Source organism: Nothoprocta perdicaria, unplaced genomic scaffold, assembly GCF_003342845.1.
Source record: "Nothoprocta perdicaria isolate Ctin4 unplaced genomic scaffold, notPer1 scaffold_176, whole genome shotgun sequence".
Classification (NCBI taxonomy): domain Eukaryota; kingdom Metazoa; phylum Chordata; class Aves; order Tinamiformes; family Tinamidae; genus Nothoprocta; species Nothoprocta perdicaria.
Genome location: NW_020454938.1, coordinates 853,999 through 877,753, shown reverse-complemented (window position 1 = coordinate 877,753; position 23,755 = coordinate 853,999). Strand labels below are relative to the sequence as shown.

Here is a 23,755-nt window from a genome sequence, read left to right as displayed (position 1 = left end):
GGTGTCTGCTCTCCYAGTTGTTAGAGACCTACTGGTCCTCACTTTTATATTAAAGAAGACTTCTTCTTCCCTCAACATTCAATTCCCAGAAACCAGCAAGCCCTGAAGAGCCTCTAGCACTTCTCCTGCGGGATAACGAGACAAGTAACAGCCAGGTCTCAGTGCAGGGGATCCCGGGAACGCCAGTGTCCGGGCTGGAAGAAGAGGCTCTGCAGAGYCCCTGAAGGAAAGGGGGGTCCATGTGCGTGTGTCCCAGCAACAGCAGAACCGGGCATAAGGCAGGCTAAGCTCTCGGCAGACGCTGCTAAATGATTTCCAATTAATTAGCTGATTACACGATAGAACAGAAGGGGATTCAAGTGAGTGCTGTTGACCTTTAAGAATAATTAATATCATCAGGATCACAAAACTCATCCAGGAAAAATAATTAGAAACATCCTAGCCTTACCCCCAAAGCCATACCAAAGCAGAAGATGAAGGTACTGGTTAGTTTAGAGATAGAGCTCCCAAGCATTTGCTAGCAGCCCCATTTTTTTCTTAAACACACACTTCTCCCCTATTTTAGGCAGCTTTCCCTCTCTTCTCCATATCCACTCTCCCTGCCACCTTTTCTAACTCCTCAACTACCTTCCCCATTTCAGGTCTCTTGCCTAATGATTTCTTCTTGCTCTACTCCTTCCTTGCAAACTTCCCTCTCCAGACAAGGTCCTTTGTATCTCTCTTGTAGCTGCATCCCACCCATTCCTTCTCCTCACTCAGCCCTGTGCTCCTCACCTTCCTGCACTTCAGGAAGGAGCCCTGCACCTTCCCTCCCTGAAGGATCCACTTCCTATCTCCAGTTACCACTGGCAACTTCAAGTTGATCATGGGTAAGGTTTACACATAGCCCTGAAAACCTGCATTTCCTCAGCAGAGCCTCATAGAGGCTCTTCTGAGAAGCACACATGAAAGATGCACAAACAAGAGAAGATGAAAGATGGGGGATCTCATGACTCCATTTCCCCCCTCACTAGACCTGCCCAAGTGTGTGAATACTCCCGCTTTGCTGCAGTTTCCTTGCTCCAAGTGTTCACTTGGCCACACAGGTCCTGTGCAGGATGAGCGTCTGGAAAGCTGCTGCACTGAGCAGTAACTGGAGTAGAACAGGTCCTGGGGAGAAGGGCCAACAGATTCCCTGGAGGGGAGGCGCATGAGCAACCAATGCCTGTCCTCAGGAGGCCTAAAAGAACCACAGCCCTGGAATAAAACCTGCCTTCGCAGCAAATAAATTTCCTCTACTGCTTATTATTGTGAAAACTTCTGTGGCTTGACACTCCACTAAATTATAGATAAAAGGAAAAATGGTCTTCATGAGCTCAGAGAGGCAGGCTGCTCTGCCAAAGAGCTGYGTTCTCACCAGCTAATGAAAAGGGAGCTGCCATTAGCCCGCGGCGCTCGCGCCGGCTCCCCCCGCTCCCGCGGCGGCCGGGACGGCGGCGAGACACRGCCGGGGACACAGGAGAGGGGAGCGGAGCCAGGAGGGTGGCGAGGAGAGCGGCACGCGACGGGGAGGCTGCAGGGGAGGTGCAAGGCGCCCTTCTCCCAAGGGACCCTGCTGCCAGCCAGTAGAGATGGCAGCTGGACCTTCCCGATGTGCAGAGGCCACAGCAGGAGGCCAGGATGCCCTTCTGCGACTACGTCCCAAACACCAGGAAAAACACTCGGATTAGGAGGGAAGTGGCATCCAGCAGGGAGCTGCYTTGCTCCAAGGGGCAGGTTCCCACCAGGCACCCTCCAGATTTGCAGGCAGTAGGTGCCTGGGAGCACATCTGAGCTTACGAGGAGCCAAAATGCTCCTGCTTGCAAAGCCAAGCTCACACTGAGGACATGCACCTCAGAAGCCCCCACATCTATTCCTGAAGCTTGGTGCAGTGCCCCTCGTTGTGGTCTCAGACACCCCTACCTTAGGGGAACTGAACTGGTAGGGACTTCAGGTAGGCAGTGCAGCAAACCCAGCTTACTGCAATCCTCTTTCATAACCTTCCCCAAAGCAGAAACCCGTTTCATCCTCCACAATTAGCTCTGGCAGATAAGACACACACGCCTGGATGCTGTGATTGTGTTTTCCCTTCTCTTCCCAATGAAGGCACACTGTGCTTCAGCATGAAAAGCATCTTTCTTCTACCCTTTACCTTCAAATACTGATCATTGTGAAGGATATTTCACCATGAACAGCCTGACAAGCTAGAGCAGGTATTTCTTCATTATTCTGAGAGAGCAAATTCCCCACAATTATCAAACAACTGGATGCAACAAACACTCAGCCAAGTCCCATGGGCTGTAGCTGCAGCAAGTTAGATGGCAATCCTTCCTAGAGAGCTACTCATGTGAATAAGCCATTGATAGCAGCAGGGTACCACGGGTGACGCCTTTTACACTGCAGAACAAGCCAGTGCCAGGCAAGCACAGCAGGTTTGGAAGTTTAAGATACAGCTACCATAAACAGACAACCTCAGAAGACTTGTTTCACTGAGGGAAGAAGGGAGGGCAGGGAAAAAAAAAAAAAAAACAATGCTGGCAGCAAAATCTAGTTGGTTGCTCCTCGGGTAGACTCGCTCCCGTTTCCTAGAAATAGGGTTGCACCTGTGAGCTGGGTGTACACAGCTGCTGATCCGCTCACTGTGCTTGCAGGGCAGCCCAGAGCTGTGTCTGCAAAGAGGAAAGAGATTTTTCCCCTAAAGAGAAGGTGAAACAGGAAGGGAGACCAAGCTGCAGGGCCAGGAGGCTGGGTTGGCTTGGAGGGAAGGCAGTCAAGCCACAGGCGAGCAGGACTACACACCAAGGGGCCAGGGCTCGAGCAGGGGCCAGGGAGGTGAGAACCGCGGGCAGAGGGGTCTCCCTGTGAGCAGCGAGGCCACCAGGGCTGAGGCCAGCAGGGAGGCCAGGCTGGAGGCCAGACCCGCTCACAGGGACCACAGGGTGGCCCTGGCGCTGTCCGCGGTGCTGAAACTCAGCCCGGCAGCGCAGCCCAGGGCACCCACAAGGGCACCGGGACACCCTGGTTCCCTTCCCAGTCAGTGGGAAGTTCACAGACACCCTCATCCCCAGCCCATAAAGCCTAATGCTCCCACCATCATCATCATTCCCACAGCCTCTTGCATCTGGCATAATTCATAGCTCAGCCCTTCACAAATACCAATGGAGGGGAAGGGTTGGTGTGAACCCCCTCCTACAATTTTCTAATAAAAGTTTTATAATTCCAATAAAACACATGGCTGCCTAACTTACAACATTTAAATTCTTGCCTAGTCACACAGCATCATGAATTAATGTCCCATCACTCACGCCCTGTCATATCTTACTGCTCAAACAACATATGATTTGCCTGTTTCTATTTCTCAGGCCTAGTGCTTATTGCCTGTACATCAAAAAAGGAAAATAATCCCTGCAATCACATAATAAAATAGCACCATGGGGAAAAATCCCAGGTGAGACCACTTGTGTGGTCACTTAACTTTCACTCATCCTGCCATGGCTGCTCTCCCTCTCCTAGCTGCTTCAGGTGCCTTCAGGTCCCCCTGGGGCGCTCCCTCTCTGCACAGTAACTCTCACATTGGCACATGCAGGTAACAGCTCCTTGCACCACAGCAAAACAGCTGAGACACTGGGTCTGGAGAGCAGGCAAAAGGGACAGCCAGGGGCTGTTTCTGGAGCACTTCAATACTGCRACAACGTCAGGAGTGGGTTGTGGTCCTTGTCACACCGGCACCTTCAGGAATCGGCTCACTCTGCACTGCCGGCGTTTGCTTTGCAGAGATCAATAGAGACACTGAGGTTTAACCAGGGCARGGCAGCACCCCTGCTGCAGGACGGGGTCTGAGGGACCATTGAGCCCCTCTAAGGGGAAGCTCACAACACGGCAACAGGACATCCATCAGGTCACTATTGCACAACACGTACTATGTCACCGGTTTCGGGTTCATATTTTACCTCARTCCTGAAACAAGGCTTGTAAATACTGGAAAACCCTCATCCAGAAACAGCTGGGCAGCCACATTCAAAATATACTCAGCTTCTTCCAAAAAGGAGGAATGGGGTTTTTCCAGAAGCACAGCTGGCCTTTTTACTGAACTGCTGAGTCTTCAAAGAGGAAAATAAATCCCACAGTTACACAATGCATCTGGAAGCACCATCTCARTGTTTTAAAGGAAAGGACAAAGCTGCATCAAAATCCTAAGAGCCCAGGTATGAGTGTTAGGCATCACATTAAAAACTGGCCAGCAAACATTTGTGACCAACAACATTATAACTCATCTCACACTGCAGCAGCATCCCACAGTGCAAGGCCATCTATCACTGGAACTGTGCAAATAACTACCCTGCATGCAGATCAAATAAAAGGAGAGAAAACACAAATGCTATTATACAAGTTTTACAGATGGGGAAACTGAGGCAGARCAAGTCTTAATCCAAGCTGCATAGTACTAGAGACAGAAACTTTTTTCTCTGCCAGGTCCTTCAAATGTGACAGGCACAAACCACTCCTCCTCCTGTTACAATGGGATAAACGTTCTGCACAGCTCAGTGGAGGAATATGCAGTCAGGAATTAGTTACCTAGCCCTCTGAATGCAGGYCAGATGATTTGGACCCATTCGGAAGGAAAACCACAGTCCTGCAGCGAGGCAGTCTCTCCTCTGGCCCTGCACTCAATGCCTGGTGAAACAGGAACCACCTCTGCTGCTGCAGAAAAAATGAATAGCTGCTGCTAACTGATTATCAGTCACCTGCGGTAATGACAGGGAATAAACATGTCATCAAGCCACTGCTGCCGATTAGCGCCTCGGCAAGGACTGTGCTACACGGCAGCCACCGACAAGGCAGGCAGGGAGGCAGAGCAGGGAGGTTTATGGAAGCAGAGGAGATATTACAGCTATTTATTTTAGCAAGCGCACTCTAAACATGCCCAGCATTTTATAGAAGAACAGAAAAGATGAGGAAAAATGCCTTACTAAGTAAATCACGGTACAAAAGCCTGATGCTAGAGGGGCTGGGAACAATCACATCCTTGATGTGCAGGTGGAAATCAAGGTGTACCCAAACTGGCTGTTAGATTAGGGGTAACAAAGGAACATTCACCTAATGGAACTAAAAAGCTATTTAACATTTCTCTTTTTTTTCCTCTTTTTTCTTTTTGGGTGGTAGTCATGGAGAAATTAAGTTCTTTAGTTCTTTGCAAGTGCAAAATAAAACATTAAATTGTCAAGGAGAAGGGCTAGGCAAATTCATTCTACTTCATTCTCTACACAACCATTTACCATGCCTAACATGACACATAGAGACTTCCTAGGTCACACTAACTCTACTACGGAGAGAAAATCCATGAGCAATTAACACATGACAGCTCGTGTGAGGAGACCACCGCCAGGCTGGATATGAAAGTAGTGTAGTGATGGAAAGGACAGAGTACACAAGTCATCAGAAAGGAGAGGGTAACAAGACCTTCTGAATCAAGTAAAGGTTACAGACAGTGACAAGGCCTAGAGCTGGTTTACAGAAAGAGAATTAAGCTCTTATACACAAATGGCCCCTTTAGAGGAAAGCAATAGATCATTAACCACAAAGAGCAAGCTAACGACCCTCAGGCCACTACTGAGAGGGAACAGAGCTACACTTACAATAATTCAAAGTCTGGTATTTTGTTTATTTCCTTATTTAGTCTGAGATCGCGATCGAGCTCCCAGACACAAGTAAGAGGACATGAACCTCATGAGCCCTGCAGGCTCATTGCTTTCAGCCCTTGAAGGTGTGTGGGCTTCAACTGGTGCAGAGCTTCAAGAGCTGTCCTGAAGCTGCATTGAGGAGGGCACACAAGGACTTACCWGCCCTGGGCTGCTTTCACTCTCAGGAGATGCAGCCCCTTCACCTTCCTACCAAAGCCTAATGCCATAACATCTGCAGGAACTTCTGAGCCAAAGTTATGAAGTTACATCCATCACCAATCTTTACCTGATGCTGCAGAACAGCTGCCTTGAGGCCAGCTAGCTCTGGTCTTTGGCAGCCCAGAGTAGTTTTGCAGGGGAAGCTAAGAGGTGACGTGGAAAATAACATCAGGTTTCAGGGAAGCACAGCATGGTTCTCTTAATGGAGACCAACCAGAACACCACAGCTAACCCCACTCTTAAAGCAATGCAACCTTTAGAGGCAGCTGTGAACAGCTGGGAGGTTCCACATACATCACATTTCCAAATTTGCCTATGGGGAAATGCTGCAAATCTGCATTTTCATCTTCTGACAAATTTGCATCTTTGGGGAAAAAAATAATCACAGGCTTATACAGATGATAAAATCCTAGAAGCAAAAGTACAGCACAACCATACAACACCCTAGAGCTGATCACACTCTGCACAGCACTCCCTAAGACAAAGGAAACTCCCATTTTTCCAGTGGTTCCTGGCCCCTTTTAGAGCTTGTGCCAAGATCTCTATTGCAGCTCTGGCTTTATCCAAGACCTCCATCTTTAAGCTACTTGGGTGATGACCCAAAGAGAAAGCTTTTTCTTCAGCCCCATCCCTCCTCCGACCGGCAGTGCTAACAAAAAGCTGTGACAGGAGCTGCATCTTGGCCAGCCCACAAACCAATTCAGAGCGCATATAAACCTCCAGAAGACAGTTTAAAAAGAGCCACTGAATGCAGGCAGAAACGGCAATTATTAATTTTCTAAATAGAAATCTGACTACTTAAGTCTTACTTAAAAGGATGCCTGTCTCTATAATTGCAGAGCCTTAATTTGTTTTCTTTACTGCACAATAAATAAGGTGTGCGCAATTACCCTCTGCAAATACAAGCAAGTACTTCTGCCTGGCTGGCCGAGCGCGCAGCCACCCAGGAAAACATTTAGAGGGAACTGCAATCCCTTAACAAGCACCTGCTTCCCTGTAAAGGTGGATGCATGCACCGTGCACGGCAATTTGTCCAAGTCCTAGGTGCAATTTGTTCAAATACCTTCTCTTCTACATCTATAGCTCTGCTCTCCAAGCAGTGGCCAGTGAAGACTGGAAGAAAAGAGATTGTTCTCTACTGATTTCTGATTCCTGGTGCATTTTTGCTRTGAAGTCAAGTTCTCCTAAGAACTACCCACTGCCTAATAAGGATCATGATACAGCAGTGTTCTTCCCACAGGGCATTTTAACATCTCTTTCCTCTACTATTGCTCTGCCTATTTTCATGATACACATCGGAACTTAATAACCTTGCGATCTGTAATCCCTTATCAAGTTCAATTAGAATTGGCCAAAGCMTTCAAGTGTCACTAGGAGAAGGACAAAGAGCAAATCACACGCAAGCCTTTCTGAAAAGCTTTGCTAAACACAGTGACATGGTTTATACATCTCAAATTTAGGAGCCACACCATCCTTAAGCCTTCTTTGCACAGCCTCCAGCCAAAGACTGAGGTTTCCTATCAGTACTAAATGTTCCCTACATTCAGCTGGCTAACCTGCTAACACTGACTGCAATGGATTTTGGCTATGAGGCACTCAAGCCTAGAGCTGCTGGTCCTCAGATCCAGAGTACAGGAAGGAAGCAGTTCTTCAGAACCACCCTCATATTAACCAAGTGGTTATAAATACAACACAGGAATGGAACCAATAACCCATCCAGGCAACTGGCCAAGAAGACCTCCAGAAAAAGAGTACAAAAAGACACTGGGTTACATCCAGTTTGGGTCAGACCCACATCCATCTCCATTCAGCTGCGGGCCAGTGCTTGTTGAGGAAAGAGTCTCTTTTCTGTTGCCAGCAAAAAAGACCAACCCACACTACAAATCCCACCATTACATTTTGGATAATTGCCTCCATCACTGGTAGACCYCACAGTCACGAAGATCAGATGGGTCATGAAGTCCTGGCTCTTTCCTTTCCTAGAGAGGCAGCAGGAGTCCAAAGCTGTTTATGAGATGACAGCTCAACATTGGGCTCTCATTTCCAKTTGCTCACTGTTCCTGCACTCATTACATTGTCCTCAAGCCCCTCACTCTTATGGACCTCATTTTAAACTTTAAAAGGAGAGGCATGATCCTGCCAGGCTGTGCTTGGGAGCTCTGAGGTCCACCCTCAGGCAGCTGAAGGTTGACGAAAATAGCAACAAGAACAACAACAAMAAACCCCACCACCCGCAACTCTCTTGCTCTCTTCATGGTTTCACCTTTCCTCCCTGACTGTGATGGGGAAGGGGTGGGGGAAAAGCCAAGTTCTCATCCAGAACCATTATCTTAAACTCCTACAAATCTGAGCTCCTGCAATTAGAGCTGGGATAAGTGATCTGCTTGTGATTGCACAGCTGGGGTCTGAAGACAAGTGCGTGCACTGTGGAAGGGCCAGAAATAGAAGCTGATGGGAGCAGGCAGAGCTATCTGGCCCATCTGAGAGAAGGCCTYGCTAAAAGGCACAGGGGGAAGGGAGGCAGTCACTCCAGGGGCAGRGGGAGAGTGGAATTAACCCAGAATGAGGAGGGAAGGAAAAACTGCAGTTGAATCCCAAATCTGCACACAAGCTTTAGCCAGAAAATACCTGCTGCTTCTTGTAGTCAWTTTGGAGAAACCAAGGAAGGTCCAGTCTGGAGTCCCTACCACCCCACGTCAGGACCTCAGTGAGGAAGCTCCCCATCATTTCCTAGGGGTRTCTGCTGCTTGGCGACATCGTCATCTACAACCATCCAAACAGGAGGCAAATCCCAGGCAGCGGGGCCTGCATCACTTCTCGCAGCGGTACCTCCACGAGCCCGGAGCACAACGTGTGCTGGCCCCAGTCCAGCTGCAGCCATCAGCAGCCAGCTCCATGGCAAGGGGTTGGGGACAGTATCRCTTGCTCTTGTCGGCTACTGTACCCAGTTACAGCAGCCCAAGATGTAGAGCAGAGTGACATTTCCATTAATCCTTTTATCCTGGCTCCTGTGTGCGGCGGCTGCAGAAAATGTCAGGCCCTCAGCACGCTGAGTCCCTTCTGAAACAGCATGTGGAGAGCAGTGGAGAAGACATCCGGCTGTGTTGGCCCAATCCCATGGACCTGTGCTCTCCACAGAGGCCCTGGAGCAGCATCAGATGCCCACGAGGCTGCTCTGAGGCCAAGGAACATCCCGTCTCCTCAGCAAAGATGTAGGAGCCACGAGAGGCCTGGAACAAGGGGAGCATTTGGGCTGCCTAAGTGACACTGGGATGAGCGTACTCTGATGCTGGTTCTGCTGCACACATCTCTCTTGCTGTCCTTCATCCTGAGGAATTTCAAAGGTATGAATTCAAGTCTCGATACAGCAAGGAACCAAGGTGTAATTTAAAACTGGGTGCCTGGGGTCACAATGGCCTTATCACCACACTGCCAACACGCAGAGCCTCCAGCTGGCATCACAGGCCCAGGTGCAGAGGGCTCCGTCCCCAGGGTCCTCATCGTGTCACACGAGCCAAGTGGTGGCCTCACAGCCACCCCGTCAACAGCCACGGACTGAGACTGTGGTGCCAGAGCCCAGGAACAGCATCAAAACCCACCAGCAGACACTAACTAAATAATACAGTTACTTGCCTCGAGCTTCAAAAGGCAAGGAAGGAAAGATGTTAAGAACATGATAAATCTTACATGGCCCAAGCAGTAAACAAACACATATTTCATCACAACATACCAACCTTAGCTCTTGACACAAGATGGATATGTTTTTTTTTCCCCCCCATCTCAAAAGTAATCTCAACTGACAAAACCAAAAGCTATCTGGAAAAGCAGCAACAATTGCACCTAACACATTAACATCACACACTCAGGCCCAAAATGTCCATATGTGGCCTTCCAAACTATGAATGCCCAAACTAATAATTATAAGAAACCAATATTTTTTTACTTTATCTGTTACATACATAAACAGCAGATGCACAATTGAAAAAACCACCCTCAAAAAAACAAACAAAACCAAAACAATCAATTGGGAAAGGCAATCAGAGAGACCATTTCCCAGTAACAAACAGCTACAAAAACAACATTAACCACCACAAATCAAAATAATAGAGAGGAGAAATCAAGAAAATCCCAATGGTCAGCGTTAAGGAGGTTTCATTAYAGCAAAATACACCCTTCTTTGCACTCAAAAAGGGCCTGTGTTTGTTCACAATGCCCGGAACTATTCATGCCCTTTGGTACTGCAGATCTCCTATTTAGGAAGTGCTTTSCTGTCACTTAGCAACTGGAACTGGTTTTCCAAAAAGGAAGCTTTGGGGGTTTTCAGTTCAMATCATCTCCGAGCAGGCATCAAAAGACAAATATATCCTGCTCTGCATGTTGCATCTATCTCCCTTCACCAGTAACTTGACCATATTGATGAGCACATGAGTCTACAGAGTCAAATGGAGCCATTTAAAAAATAAAGGGGCTTACTACCGTTTTTCATGGCAGRGACCACTAGCACCAGTCTGTGTAAAATAGGGACACATGCAGCCTCCATCAGCTCCCTCCCAAGGCCCAAGACCTCTCACCAAGCCCATTTCCAAGCCAAAAAGAGGGAGCTGACTCCAAACAGAGTCACTTGGACGAAATGTCTCAAGGCCATGAAGCACCTTGCATCCTCATAAGACATTCAGACCTCCATTTGCTGCCTTGGGAAAAATAAACCCTCAGAAGTCAGCCTCATCAGCCTCAAGAGCACAGGAATTCCCTCAAACACTGCTCTGGGCCTGGCAACAGTAGATGCTTGTGCAAAGACTCATCCTCTCCTTGAGCCACGCTCTGGAGCTTCAGATCCCTCTGCCTCATCACATCCTGCCACACGGAGCACCTTCCTACACCAGGCCCACTGCCAGTTTAATGGGTCAATAATTAAGAGCACGGCTGGCAGCCACATGCCCAGAAGAGGGATTTGTGCTGAAAACCCACTTTGATGCAAAGCTAATGAGCGGGCAGGCTCAGGCCACGCGACTTGCAGCCCATGACCTCCACCAAAAGGGAAACTTGCCCCTGCAGCAAGGCTGCTAATGATGCTGGTGCTCGTTAGAGGGGCCATCAAAGTTGGCCCTGGGATTAGGCACCAAAACCTGTCAGTGGGAGAGCCAGTTATTGCTCCAGCCTCCCCCATATCCCTACACCAGAGCCCCTCTCACTTCCCAGCACCTTCACATGCCCTTCCCCTTCATAACCATCAGCTTGTGCCCTCCTGCTCCTTTCATGCCTCCTGTTCCCTCCGTGTCACTCTCCTGGTGGAGTGACGCTTTGGAGACGACCCTTTCAAGGGGATCCGAAAGACCAGGGAGCAGAAGCAAGGCAAGAGAGGCGGGAACCGGTTCGACTCACATGTAGCGCAGGAGGGGATTCTTCGCAAACGCCCGCGGCTGGATGTTTCGTAGCCCTGAGTTCCTGATTGTCCTGGAAAGAGATGYGAGAGGACAGTGATGGGGCTGAGGYTGAACGCTGGTTTACACACAGACATSTGCGCTAAACTGTGGAGCCCTCAACTCTAAGGGAAGGCAGATGCCACCTCAGACCAGCACTCACAAGTCGAAGGGAATTTGTCTTTTTAGGGGCTGCAATGAGGGTGTGCAGCCCTAGGGAGAACCCAACATGCTTCAAACCAAGAGAAGCCCCCTCTGCTTAGAGTGTYGAGGACGGGCCAGTATTTTATGCAGGGCAAAATGGACATTGCAGCGGGATTCTTTTCATCCATCTTCCTCCGTTTGGAGAAGATGCACCAGCGCTATGACCATGATTTATTAAATATCTGCCACAGACAAGAATACACCCAACTCCTTTGCTGCTTCTCCGGTTAGCTGAGAAGCAGCAGCCAGCCTGCCTGCCGAGTGGATGTGTTAAGTGCACGGCTGCCTGGGGTTCGGTTACCAGCGCTCAGCTCTACGCGCCTCTCCTCTCRCCCGCGGTCAATGGCAGCTCATGTAAAGCTGCCCGTGAATCGCATGAGGAGGGTCTCAAATTAACCCTGGCCAACGTTGCAGGGCACAGCRAGGGGCAGGACTGCTGGCAATGCAGGAGGGGGAAGTTGTGCAGGGTGCCCAAGGGGCTGGCAGCCCCTCACTCTTGGGGACCCCCGTTTCCCACCTGTGACACAGTGGTGTTTTCTCCCTGTGCTTTGAGGGCTGTGTGAGGGGATGTGATTACCTTATCGTGCAGCACTACTACAATGGCAACTGCAGCAACAGAGACCCAACAGCTCCGTGCTGAGGGATTGATAAAGACAGCTGGAATTTCTCATTGTAGGGCTGCAATGAGTCAGAACAATGCACAAGCCCAGCACCAGAATGGCAGGGAGAGGGAGGTCAGGGTTGATGTATGCTGACAGAGCTGTCAAGAGCTACCAATCTTCCTTCGTGCAGATCCAGCAAGGACCAGAGAGCACTTCATCTCCATTTKGTAAAGTCCGCAGAACAATATTGTGGCACCAACAACTAGCCAAGCTCTGAACATCGCCGGGCAGAGGCGACAGACACACGCTCTAGGTGTGCCTGCTTGAGCAGGGGGGTTGCACTACACGATCTCTAGAGACCYCTTCCAACCTCAATCCTTCTGTGATTCTGTGCGGGAGCAGCAGGTCTCTGCTGAACCTCCTGCCTGGGAAGGAAGAGGTTGCCTGGTGCCATTCTCCTCCCCAAAACACAAGGCATACTCACAGCCTCTGGAGTCCGGTGTACAGCTCCATGTCTACAGCGTTCAGCGTCTGCAAGTTCTTCCAGTTCTCTATGTGTCTGTGGAGAGGAAGGAAAGACTCAGCAGTGGCACAACGTGCAGTGGACAGCACACGTGGAGCAGTCGGTACCCTACCTCCTGATCCACATCTCTTCCCATCTCGCTTCAGCCAAAGCTTTTTAACGCAGGAAAGGTCCGGGACCTGCTCTGGCTTCGGCATCCACATCCCCAGACACATGTGATATGCATCACGCTGCCAAAACAAGTAGTTTCTCATGCTGCTTTTTATTTTATTCTGTTTTCCCAGCACTCTGGGAAAGCCAAATAACATGGCCTTAGCCGGAGTTTCTAGCATGTAATGTGCAACCAATCCATTGCATGTCCTTGGCGAATTCATTTTCCTTCTCCAGACCTCCCCGTGCATATTGGTAAACTAAGGACACGATCAAGACAASTCAGGCAAAAGGAGAAAAAGTAAATAAAGCCTCTGAACAAAAACACGGGGGAAAAAAATCCCAAATTAGACAGGTATTTATCCAGGCTCAGTAGGGTGCCCAAAGAGGTCCTGGTCTTTGCAGGCTGGAGCACTGCCAGCAGGAAAACACCAAACTTAGTCTGGAAACTGTGTCTCTATTATAAATTCCTCAGTCGCCCGAGGCGTTCTGGCAGGTATGTTATAGGGAATGAAAACAGAAATAGATCTGTCACTGCAGGATCGTTATTCAGTAAATATTAGAGCTGGAGGAGGGTGACAGATCGACAGCTCCGGGGAACAGGGTCCCCGTGTATCGATGGCACCGGAGCACAGCTGCCCACGCGCTCGGTCTCTGCTACCGAGCACGGTGGCCTCCTCACCCTTTTGGGTGGCTCTTTGGCCAAATTGGTCCACAAAGGACAGTGCTAAAAGCAATGGGTGGCTGAAGGAGAACCCCAGGATGCAGGCTGGAAGAAGGGACCAGAAGGCAGCTGATGCTACTGCTTGCAAGAGGCAGGCAGCAGAGATCCAGTACCAACRTCCTGAGGGAAGCAGGGAGGCTTTTCCTGAGTTTTACTCCAGTAAAATTTTTGTTGAGAGCTATACTCAGTCCTCCTCATGAAGCATAAAGCCTGATCAGCCTCTGCAACYGAACTCAGACACCTCCTCACCAGGRAGTACAAGGGCTTTCAGGAGGGTCCTCTCAAAAATCAAGAGGAAGAAAAACATCTGGCCAGTTCCCTTGGACAATCCATGAAGATGAGCCCACTTCAGAGCGCAGGAATGTGTGCATCCAAACTCACATTTGCCTTAATGCAGTAATTGGCCCTAGTCTCAGCCCCAGAGACCATTTCCAGTGATTCAGAGTGGGGTTATTAGCCAAAGTCAAGAGCTGCATCACTTTGAGCAAGGAGACTGCAGGATCACATGATCCAGAGGGAAGTGGAAGAGGAATCTCCTACCACTTCCAGCACAATCAAGGGGACTGTACATTCCTCCCCCAACACTCACTATTTCTTGAGAAAATAGTTTGCAGAAGAACAGATGAACTCATAAAAAGTTCATGGACCTATTTGAACCATATCCCACATATGAACCATCTAACAGATGAAGAAATCCAAAATCCAAACCCAGAACAAACTATGTTTATCTTCTCTCACCATGCAGATCCAAGAAAGCAGAGGCCTGAGTCACCTCTGTTTTCCACATGTTCTGTAATTGCCTACATATCCAGAGTGGTTAGCACAAGGATACAAAAGAAGGGCACTGAATGACAACAAGTTACAGGTCATCCTAAATGACCTGTTCACCACCTTGGATTACCTGCATCCCAGGGAGGATGAGGAACAGGGCATCGCTGAAGCAATCTCACATTCACTGCCAACATCTACAGCTCCTGCAATAACCTGCAGGACAGAGCACAGCCTGGGAGGCTTCTGTCATGAGACTTGATGGCTGGATGAAGCTCAGAGGAAACACAGGACCACAAGACCAGGTTCTGGGGCACAAGGTTTCTTGGGGACTTCTCAGACTGGCCTGATCACTCTGGGCAAGGCTAGAGACAGAGACTGAAGACATTTCCCACCTGTGGTTCCTAAAGCTGAGACGAGAGGCTCCTCCAAGGCAAATACAGAAAAGGGTAGGAGGCAGGTGCTGGGTGCCATAAGTTCCTACCAGGCCATGCTGAAGCAACCACAGAGATCCCTGGCCTTTGGAGTAGAAGTCCAGGGCAGCAACTTTTGGAACAACCTCAGCTCTGAAGGAGACCAGATTACCTCTTGTTTTATTGACTATGCATTTGCTGAGAAAAGGTAATGTTATTTTTGACCTTAYGCTGAAGGCCACAGACATCACCATTTTAGAACAGGCACAAGGAGACCTCCACTTGTTCCCAGCAATGAGCACAAGCAAGACTCTGCAGACTCAGCTGTAGCATAGGGGGGCCATTGCAATGCAGAGAGCTGAAATGCACTGGCAGGAACACAAGTCCCTTGACCCACTCGCTTCCACCTCAAAATTAATATATCCATTTCCACCCACAAAACAGGACACAGCAGCTACAGGTTGGGGGACTAAGGCCCCAACACTGGCCCAGACTACCCATGTCTCAGAGCAGCCGCGTTTCCAGTTTAACCAGTCCAGAACTGACATTACACGAGGCTAAACCCAACTCCACAACCTGTGCTCCAGTCTCCCTAAAGCAGCCAGTGACCCTTCCTACCCAGACATGCTCTAGGAAGTTATTGAACACACACACAGCATACCCAGAAAAGGAGAGTAGTTCCCCTGGCTTCTCCTCCCAGGGTTTTGCTTGCCCTATAAAGCTCCCATCTGCCCTATTACTGCTGAAGATGGAGACCATCCCTCTCAGCTTAAATTCCTGGAGCTGGAACACAGGAGCTCTCTCCCKCCCTGCAAATTTCTCTATTATATTCCCACAGCAGTCCTCATTTATTACCAAGGTACACAGCTCTTCTGCAGGATGCAAGAGCCCCAAGGCCAATACCATACTTTACAGCTCCTGAATCGTGACGTGCTCTCCACACAGGCATCCTTCTAAAGTCTTTCCCTATTTTTAATCAAGATCACAAAGCTGCATCACCAGGACTGCTGACATCAGCAGGGGTTTGTTCATTTTCAAACTTCTGCCTCCTACCACCTCATGTCTTTTTGGAGGGACCTGCTGAGTCCTGCAGTCTGCCCGCACTGCAGAGTGCTACATTACACATTAATACATGCATTATTAATTACAAAATTTACATATTATTAAGCAATAATGTACATATTATACATTTTACAGAATGATCAAACTTCACCTAAAAATTACTTAGGGCTTTACCTTCTACTTCCAACAAAATACAGGACCATTGCTCCTCTCCTTCCTTGCTTAAACGCACTCCCATTTGCTCTTGCATCCAAACAGTCCCAGCTTAAGCAGCTCTTCTCCTTTCCTGGTATTCCTCCTGACTCTGCAATGTGCTTACAAGCAAGAGTCAATTCCTCCCCACTATCACTTACAAGTTACACRAGACCAGCTCTCCTAATGCAGCACATCTGGACCAAGCAGCAAAGTGCAAGGCAAATTGTCTCAAGTACCTTGGAGAGACGCTAAATCAAGCCTCAGAAGCGATACAGATACACTGCTCGGAGCTCTTGGTGCCAGGATTATTTGGTTTCTGGTTTCAGGCCTAGCACGACCGATACTCACACTTGTGATCACACACAGCAGGCACACGTGCCCTGCTGCCTTTTGGTACTGCTGGGTCTCCCTTCTATTCATCATCCTATTTAAATCCCCTTTTGTCTAAGAAGGGTGACCAGGACACACAGCAGTCACTGGGAAAGGTCTCACCTGCACAATAGCACTGAACTCTCCCAATCACWCTGGGAATGACTCAGCTTTGTGGCTAAGGTCAGATCTGCCTCTCTGCCACATCAGCTCAGGGGCTCTTCTCCACCCCATGACCAAGCCAGGCACCCGAGCACTTCCACCTGCCACCTCGCTTCCAGCTGGTACAATTTCCCAGCTGTCAYCAAAAGCCTGTAATAGACCTGTGCCCACTCTTGTGTTCAGCACTAAGTAATTTTGTCTCTGCTACTGCAGCTCTTCCCACTGTCACTCTGGTTCCCCATCCAGGCACTGCCTGTCACCCCACTGGCACAGGAACCCACCAGCCTGATGCTCCCTCCAAACCAGTGTCCCAAGCAAAGCCCAAACTAGGACCATCTCCAAGAACGGCCAGGCCTTTCAACGTGTCCCATCACCATTTCTCCTCCACCAGGCTCCCCCGCCACAACTGCCACGTTATCCTGCGCCTTCACCAGAAAAAGAAACCGTTTCTCAGCACCCTATTCTGGGCTGACGCACAAGCAGAGCGGCATCATTGGCTTCTCTCGCTGCCTAGGAAATTAGTTACCTTTTCAGAGGAAGATTTGAGGTTAACTCGACACAAGCTAAATTTGGCAAGCCAATCTCGGCCCCTGTGCGCTTACAAACACCCCTTTAGAGCACAGTCACTCCGTGGCTTGCGTAATGCTGCAATTACAAGTGGTCTGTGAAGAGCAAAACCTCATTTCCTAGTTCTGCAGCTCACGGGCAACATGTTTCATCCCAAATCCCGGAGCCAGCAGCCAGCAGAGAAGCAGGTACCTGCCCTATGTCACACAGGGAGAAAGAAATCAGCACACTGATGGTAGGGTCACCATGTCCTACGCTCTAGTTGTTGGTGAGTCTCCAGGACTTTGGGGAACATCAGGAATCTGCCCCACTCACTGCAAGGAGAGCCTGGCAGCTCCTGTCATCCAAGCAGAGGCTGTGCAGGGTGGCATTTGTCACCACAGCCCAGTATCACTTTTGAGATGATACAACAAGTCTGATCAGCTCAACACACTCCTGATCCACTACGTGGCCAACACAGTAAGGGAGACAAAAATACTCAGAGATGTCAACACATTTAGACTCATTTTGTCCCAAATACAGAAGACAGGCAAAAGATATCCTCTGATGCCAGTTTACCAAGCGATTATCTTGAGGCTATTTAATGTCTCTGGCCTTCCTACATCCTCCTCGTACAACAAGGATAATATTTATCTAATCTCTTCCAGCTTCTCAAGTACTGTGGTCGATAGCTGAAAAAGGCACTCAATAAGAACCAAGTATTATATAGAATGTGTACACACGTGCTACCCAAATCTATATCTAACCCAGTTTGGAGAAGACTTTTCATCAGGACACGCTCAGCTTCATTTACTGGTGGGATAGGTGACATCTCTTTTAGAGGCACACTGCATGGGCACGCACCTGTGCACACACAAGGACAGCATTTGACTCCTCTTGTAAGGCAGTAAGAGTCAGATTTATTGTCCAGGAACACTACGCTTAGTGATCCAGGCGGAAGCATTAGCTTTCAGCTACCCAATAAGTTTAGCATTATTAACAAACTGCCTGGCGTGCCAGTGCCAGACTATACAAATATCAGTTTGATGAGCGGCAGAACTAAGTCATCTCTTAAAACCTCTGGCCTCCTTCAAGTGAGAGGYCAATGGCCAAGGTAGAGAGGTGGAGAGCCCAAACCCTGGTCACTAAGAGCCATTCCTGCCAGCACCCACCTCTCCTGCTGGCCCCTACCTGTCCCCAAGTGTCCAAAACACTCCCAGCATCTTGGCCAACTGCTCAAAGGTTGCTCAGGAACCTGCTCCCAGTCCCACCTCTCCCCAGAGCAGCTCTGTTTAGGCACAGGTGCCATCACAGCAGGTGCTGAAGTTGTCCCCAGCTCGGTCCAGCAGCCAGGCAGAGCATCCCCRCAGTGAGGCTGTGCACGCACCATAAGGAAACCAACCATCTTTCACTGCATTATAAAGCACTTAGCACATACATTTATTAACCAGAGGCATGAAGGACTTTATTTCCTCAATATGGAAGTTATAAAATTGAATTGGTAACTAGGTATTAAAGAAAAGTGCAGCTGAATAAAGACTTACGAGGTCAGTATTTTCCCCCATTTAAAGTGTGGGCTTTCCCTTACCCAAATCACATGGAAAAGCCGCTCTGCAGCAGGTAACTTTGCATCATTAAGGCTAATTTGAGGTCAGAGAGAGAGAAAATGGAGGGAGGTAGCAAATACGGCTTTGTGGAAATAATTATTAGCGTAACTCCACAGTGTAATTGAGATTCGTCAAGGTAATGATCATAAACCACAGCACAGCTCCCTCTGCACTTGCAGACCTGCTCCGCTAGCCAAGGCCACGTGGGGCAGGGGGTGASAGAAGCACCCGCGTCTGGGGACAAGGGAGACACCCTCAGTCCCCTCCCGTGGGGCACTCACCGTAACCACTCAATGATCCAAACGTGGCCATTCCAGAAAGGCTGGGCAAGGACAACTAAGGGCAGAGCTCACTGGAGATTCCTGCTTTCTGCCGACCTGCCGCTTGGACACCAGAGCAGACGCTGCCCAAGCCCTGCGCTGAGCCCAGCTCGGGTATCCCAAATAACTCCCATCTTCTCTCAGCTTCTGGGCACGCTGGCCAGAATGTGAGAGCCACRGCAAGGTGAGGAGGCCCTTCCTGCAGGAACTCACTGCAGACCAGAGCCCACGGTGCCCGCAGAGCACCCAGAGAGCACGAAACCCCCGCGAACAGAGCGGTGTGAGCCCTGTCCCCAGGCTGGCTGGGAGCTACTGCTACCTGCAGGGAACCGCTGCAGTCGCAGGATCGAACGTGACTGCTGAATAAAGACACCCTGGCACGGRAGATGCCCTGAGAAACCATCCTCTGAGTGACAGATCCAAGCTCTGCTGTGAGCGCACGCGGAAACGTTCCAGGCAGTGCAATTAAACGATGCTGTCTGGCACCCCAAGCGCGCTCAGGAGCCGTTTGCAAAGGCAGGGCAAAGCTCAGGCATTTAAAGCACAGAAAGCAGTACCAACACGATCAAGATGGTAAACAGCGCTTTAGCCTCCCGTCACGAGAGGCAGGAAGGGCATGAGATCATCCTTCACACACAGGGAGCCTCGGCCCCTGCTTGGGCATTTATCTGCCCTGCCCCTAGACCTCCCGCAGCCTCCAGCTCGCCCCGTCCTGCAGCGGATCCAGGACGTGGATCAGGAGCAGGCAGCTCCCTGCACAAGGACAAGGCCTGAGGACAGCAGGCTGCCTTCGTGCAGGGATCCACACATCACAGAAGCCTTTTTCATTGGAAACAAGCATCAAAGTCACCACGGGCCACAGCATCAGGGGGATCAGAAGTGGGGACAGCGCCCTGGCCTCATCCATGCCCATAGAGCCACCCAAGCACAGCCTGAGGCTCTGGCTCCATCCTCCCTGCTGGATGCTACACAAACATGGGAATGAGGACAGSAGCAGGGCCACCTCTGGGCAAAACACCCATCTGGTGCCAAGAAGAGTCCCCCAGCACCAGCCACATCCCCCTCTCGGGGTGACAGGCTCGGCAACAAGGCCGYGCCCCACTGTGGCATTTACCACGTTGCTCAGCACAGGGAGCCAAGGCAGGTCCTGGTGCCAGSAGGGACCTCGAGCGGAGCAGATGCTCCTGCCAGGGACTGTCACCACAGACCCGCTGGCGTCTAATCACCTTGCACCRCACACAGAGCCCAAATCTCATGGTAAAGCAGCACCCTGCACGGCAGGGAGAGCAGGAGAGCTTCCCTTTGGGCAATGGTCAGCCCCCCTTGCAGCCTCCAGGTCCCACGGAAAGATGCTTTTATCCTATGTATTTATCCAAAATATTCTATACAGCTAGAACTAGCCATAGGCAGCATTTTATAGGGTCTAAAGATCAAGGGACATTTCATAGAGGAGCCAGTACCCTGGCCAAAGTTGGCATCAGAAATCTGCCTTAAACATCCCTGTAACTTCAAATCGCAGGATTTCCCCCCCGCTCCCACCTTGGGGCAGCTCCAGAGCTTTCCAGGAATCCAAGCTAAACACAAATCCCTGCAGCCGGAGCTGCCGAGCTCTGCAGGGAGGATGAGCAGCCTTCCCAAAGCGAGGGAAGGCCCCATTCCACCTGATGGGAATAGCTGCGCAGGGTCCCTGGCCCAGCCCRCAGCTCCCGGCCCCACGGCCGCCCCGTCACCGGCTCCGTCCCGCTGCCCCCGCACAAACCTGAGAGCCCTTTTTAAAACCCCAGGCGCCACAAGAGTCTAATTTGGGTGCCTTTCCACCCCCACCACAGTTCTCCCACTCACCCATCCCAAATCCTGTTTAAATTTAGATRCAAGTTCTCGGGCCGTGCAGCTGAGCCTTCCCACGCCCAGCTCCCTGCTCCTCCTCTGCCTGCATCCAGAAATCCAGGAAAAAGCAAAGAGCTGCACCCTGCAAACACCAGAACGCCCCTGTGCTCTGGCTGTAGCTCTGCACATTCAGCAGCCAAACCCACACATTCCTCCCAGCCCCCCATCCCACTTCATCCTCCTTCCCTGGCACCATCGCTGCCCCCATAGCCAGGCTCGCTGGGGCTGTTTCAGCTCCCACACATACCAAATACCAGGACACCTGCTGTCCGGGCACCGCGGGAGCACCAGGCTCGCTCGGATATGGGCGCTGCTCCCAGGAATCACTCGTTTTTCCCAGGAATCAAGCAGCAGGGCAGCAATGCCCAGCTGGGCTGGAGGGCGGCCAGGCTGCCACCCGCTCCCACGGCTCAGGTTGTCCGGAGACCTTCCCATGGGCCGCCTGTTCCCTCCATCCTGCCCGCTCTGCAAACCCAGCCGGCCCGGGGGCTGCCCCACACCAAGCCAAAGCCCCACAAGCCCAGCGAGCCTAACTCAGTTTATCCCGTGCCAAGGACCGTGATGCCCCAGGCTTGTTCTCTGCCCTGCAAACACCTCACAGCTCTGCCCCATGGGCAGCAAGCAGCCGCTCAGGCTCCTGTGTCCCATGCAGGGGCTGGGGGGCTCCTTCCCAACCCCACTACCGGCTGGGACAACACAGGGCCACTTCCCAGATCCCGGTGCCGGGAGTTTGAAGCCGCAGGTTGCCAGCAGTGCCAGATGAGCGGCTCTTCGTCAAGATAATGTTTGGATTCCTGTGGTTTGCAATCAGCCCTCGCAAAACCACACGGCAAAAAAAGAAGCCTCTCCTGCATGTGCTCGCTGTGATGGAGGCACATGCTGGGGGGCTCTCAGGGCAAAGATTTAAGGGCAAAAACATCTCCCAGGAGAAGGGGGGATGCAGGCATGAAGGTGGGATGATCCCAAGTATTTTGTGGGTACAGTTCTCTCCTAGCAGAAAACACGAGCACCGTACCCATAAACACGGCAGAGGCAGGAGGTGGAGGTGCAGAAAAGAAACCAGAGCAGGGGGGAAAAAAAGCCAATGCTTCRGAAGAGCCTCGCGGCTCCCTGCTTTGTGGGCACGAGCGGGCAGCGCTCTGCACGCCGTTGGGCAAGGGGACACCCCACAGCCTGACTCGCCAGCTCGAGCGCGGAAGCAGCAAGTCCAGCTCAGTTCCTACACAGGGACGGCTCTGTCTCCTACGGAGGCGCTGGCTGCCCCTCCTCTAGATAAAGCCAAAAACGAAATACGAAGCCCCTTATGACAGACAAGGGCTCATGCAGCCAGGGATCCCACGGCTGCAAAGCTGGGATCTGCATCTGCACTTCTGGCCTGTCCATCTCGCCAGGCACCCTCCTCCTCCTCGCTAGGGCCAAAAGAAGCTGAAGGCTGGAGTTCGGGTTACCCAAGGCGCTGGCAGATGGGCAGTTGGCTCTGCTTTACCCTGGGAGCTCCTGAACCCATCACCGACACCACAGAGCCTTTGCTAAGGGGCTCCCCACCTAYGGACCAGCCTGACAGCACAGGGTTTCAGGAGCACCAAGCTGCTCCCAAAGGGCACCCAGTTGCTCTGAGGACACCAAGCTCTGCAGGAGAGCTGCGGAATCCAGAGTCAKACCAAGCCGCAACCCCAAGGGGGAAGGAGCCAGGCAGCCAGGCTCAGCCTCCCAACAGCATCTGCTCTTTCAGCACTTGATGCATTCGGTGAGACACAGGGTCCTTTCTGGTATGATTTAGGGTCACAGAGCAGTTCCAAACCTAGAAAGCAGATCAGAGAAAGATCTGCTCAAACTTTGTTTCTCCTCCCTGACATCTGAGCAGTCTGGACAGCCCCAGTACCACAGAGCGGCACCAGGAGGCAGAGCAGGAAGGATGCAGACGAGCAGAGTCCCAAACCAGGAGCACGATGGCAGAGCAGATGCTCCCGCAGGTGACATCTGACAGCGCAGGTGACACAACAAACACATCCCAGCTCACAGGGCCCTGGGCCCTGCTGCAGCTCTGCCCTTTGCCAACACAGTCCAAGCCCTGACCCAAAACCATCAGCCTCCCAGCATGGCCTGCCATGAATCACAACCTGCCAGGACACCCTTTTATGCATTTTTTCCACCCAAGCCCGTTTTCAGATGGGCTAGCTTATTTTTAAACACCCTTCCCCATTTCCATTTTGAAAATCCTGCTGTTGCTATGGAAATAGCCTCATCAGTATGGGTGGAGCATAGCAGCACCATCCCAAGCTCCCTGTGGCTTCCAGTTGACACCAGGACCCAGGAAACGGCTGTGCTAGAGGTTACACAAGCTGCCCTTGAGCAGCGGCTGCCATCGATGGGCAAGATCCCTCTGGGAGGCAGGAGCAGGGATCTGCAATTTATCCAGGGATAAACCAGGAAAAAATAAAATCAATATATCCTCATGTCAGCTGAGGGGCGAGACAGTTCAGTAATAAGATGCAGCCTCCCAAGTGGTTCCCTCGTTGCAAGGCAGGAGGTTGGCACGGGACGGGCGCAACAGCAGACCCAAGTTTTGCACTGGTTCTGTCACTGGTTTGATGCCTACCTCAAGGGCCCTTTTTGTCATCCTCTCTGTGCTTCTGCAGCACAAGCCTAATAAACGAGCAAGGTGCAAGACAAAGCTCAATGCTGTGAAGAGGTAGAAGAAATCAGGTCACTGCTGCGTGACTCCTGCCCACCTAGAAACAAGGCCAAGGTCTCACCCGCTTGGTGCACATCCCAACGCATCCATCCCCTCTGCTCCCATCTGATAGCACAGGCTGTGGATTTTAAGCCCTAAGCAGGTTCTGAAAACACTGACAGGGTCTTTGCAGGCAAAGGGGCATCCTGC

The 23,755-nt window shown here is 50.9% G+C and overlaps 1 protein-coding gene across 2 annotated transcripts in view; it reads right to left on the bottom strand.

The window, feature by feature from the left end:
• NTRK3 (neurotrophic receptor tyrosine kinase 3) overlaps nucleotides 1-23,755 on the bottom strand; it is a 207,045-nt gene that overhangs the window by 161,480 nt on the left and 21,810 nt on the right. For both annotated transcript variants that reach the window (XM_026036300.1, XM_026036301.1), the window contains exons 2-3: nucleotides 12,630-12,704; nucleotides 11,302-11,373 (exon numbers count right to left, since the gene is read on the bottom strand). In XM_026036300.1, the coding sequence (XP_025892085.1) occupies nucleotides 11,302-11,373; nucleotides 12,630-12,704 (147 nt within the window). The remainder of the gene's footprint in view (nucleotides 1-11,301; nucleotides 11,374-12,629; nucleotides 12,705-23,755) is intronic.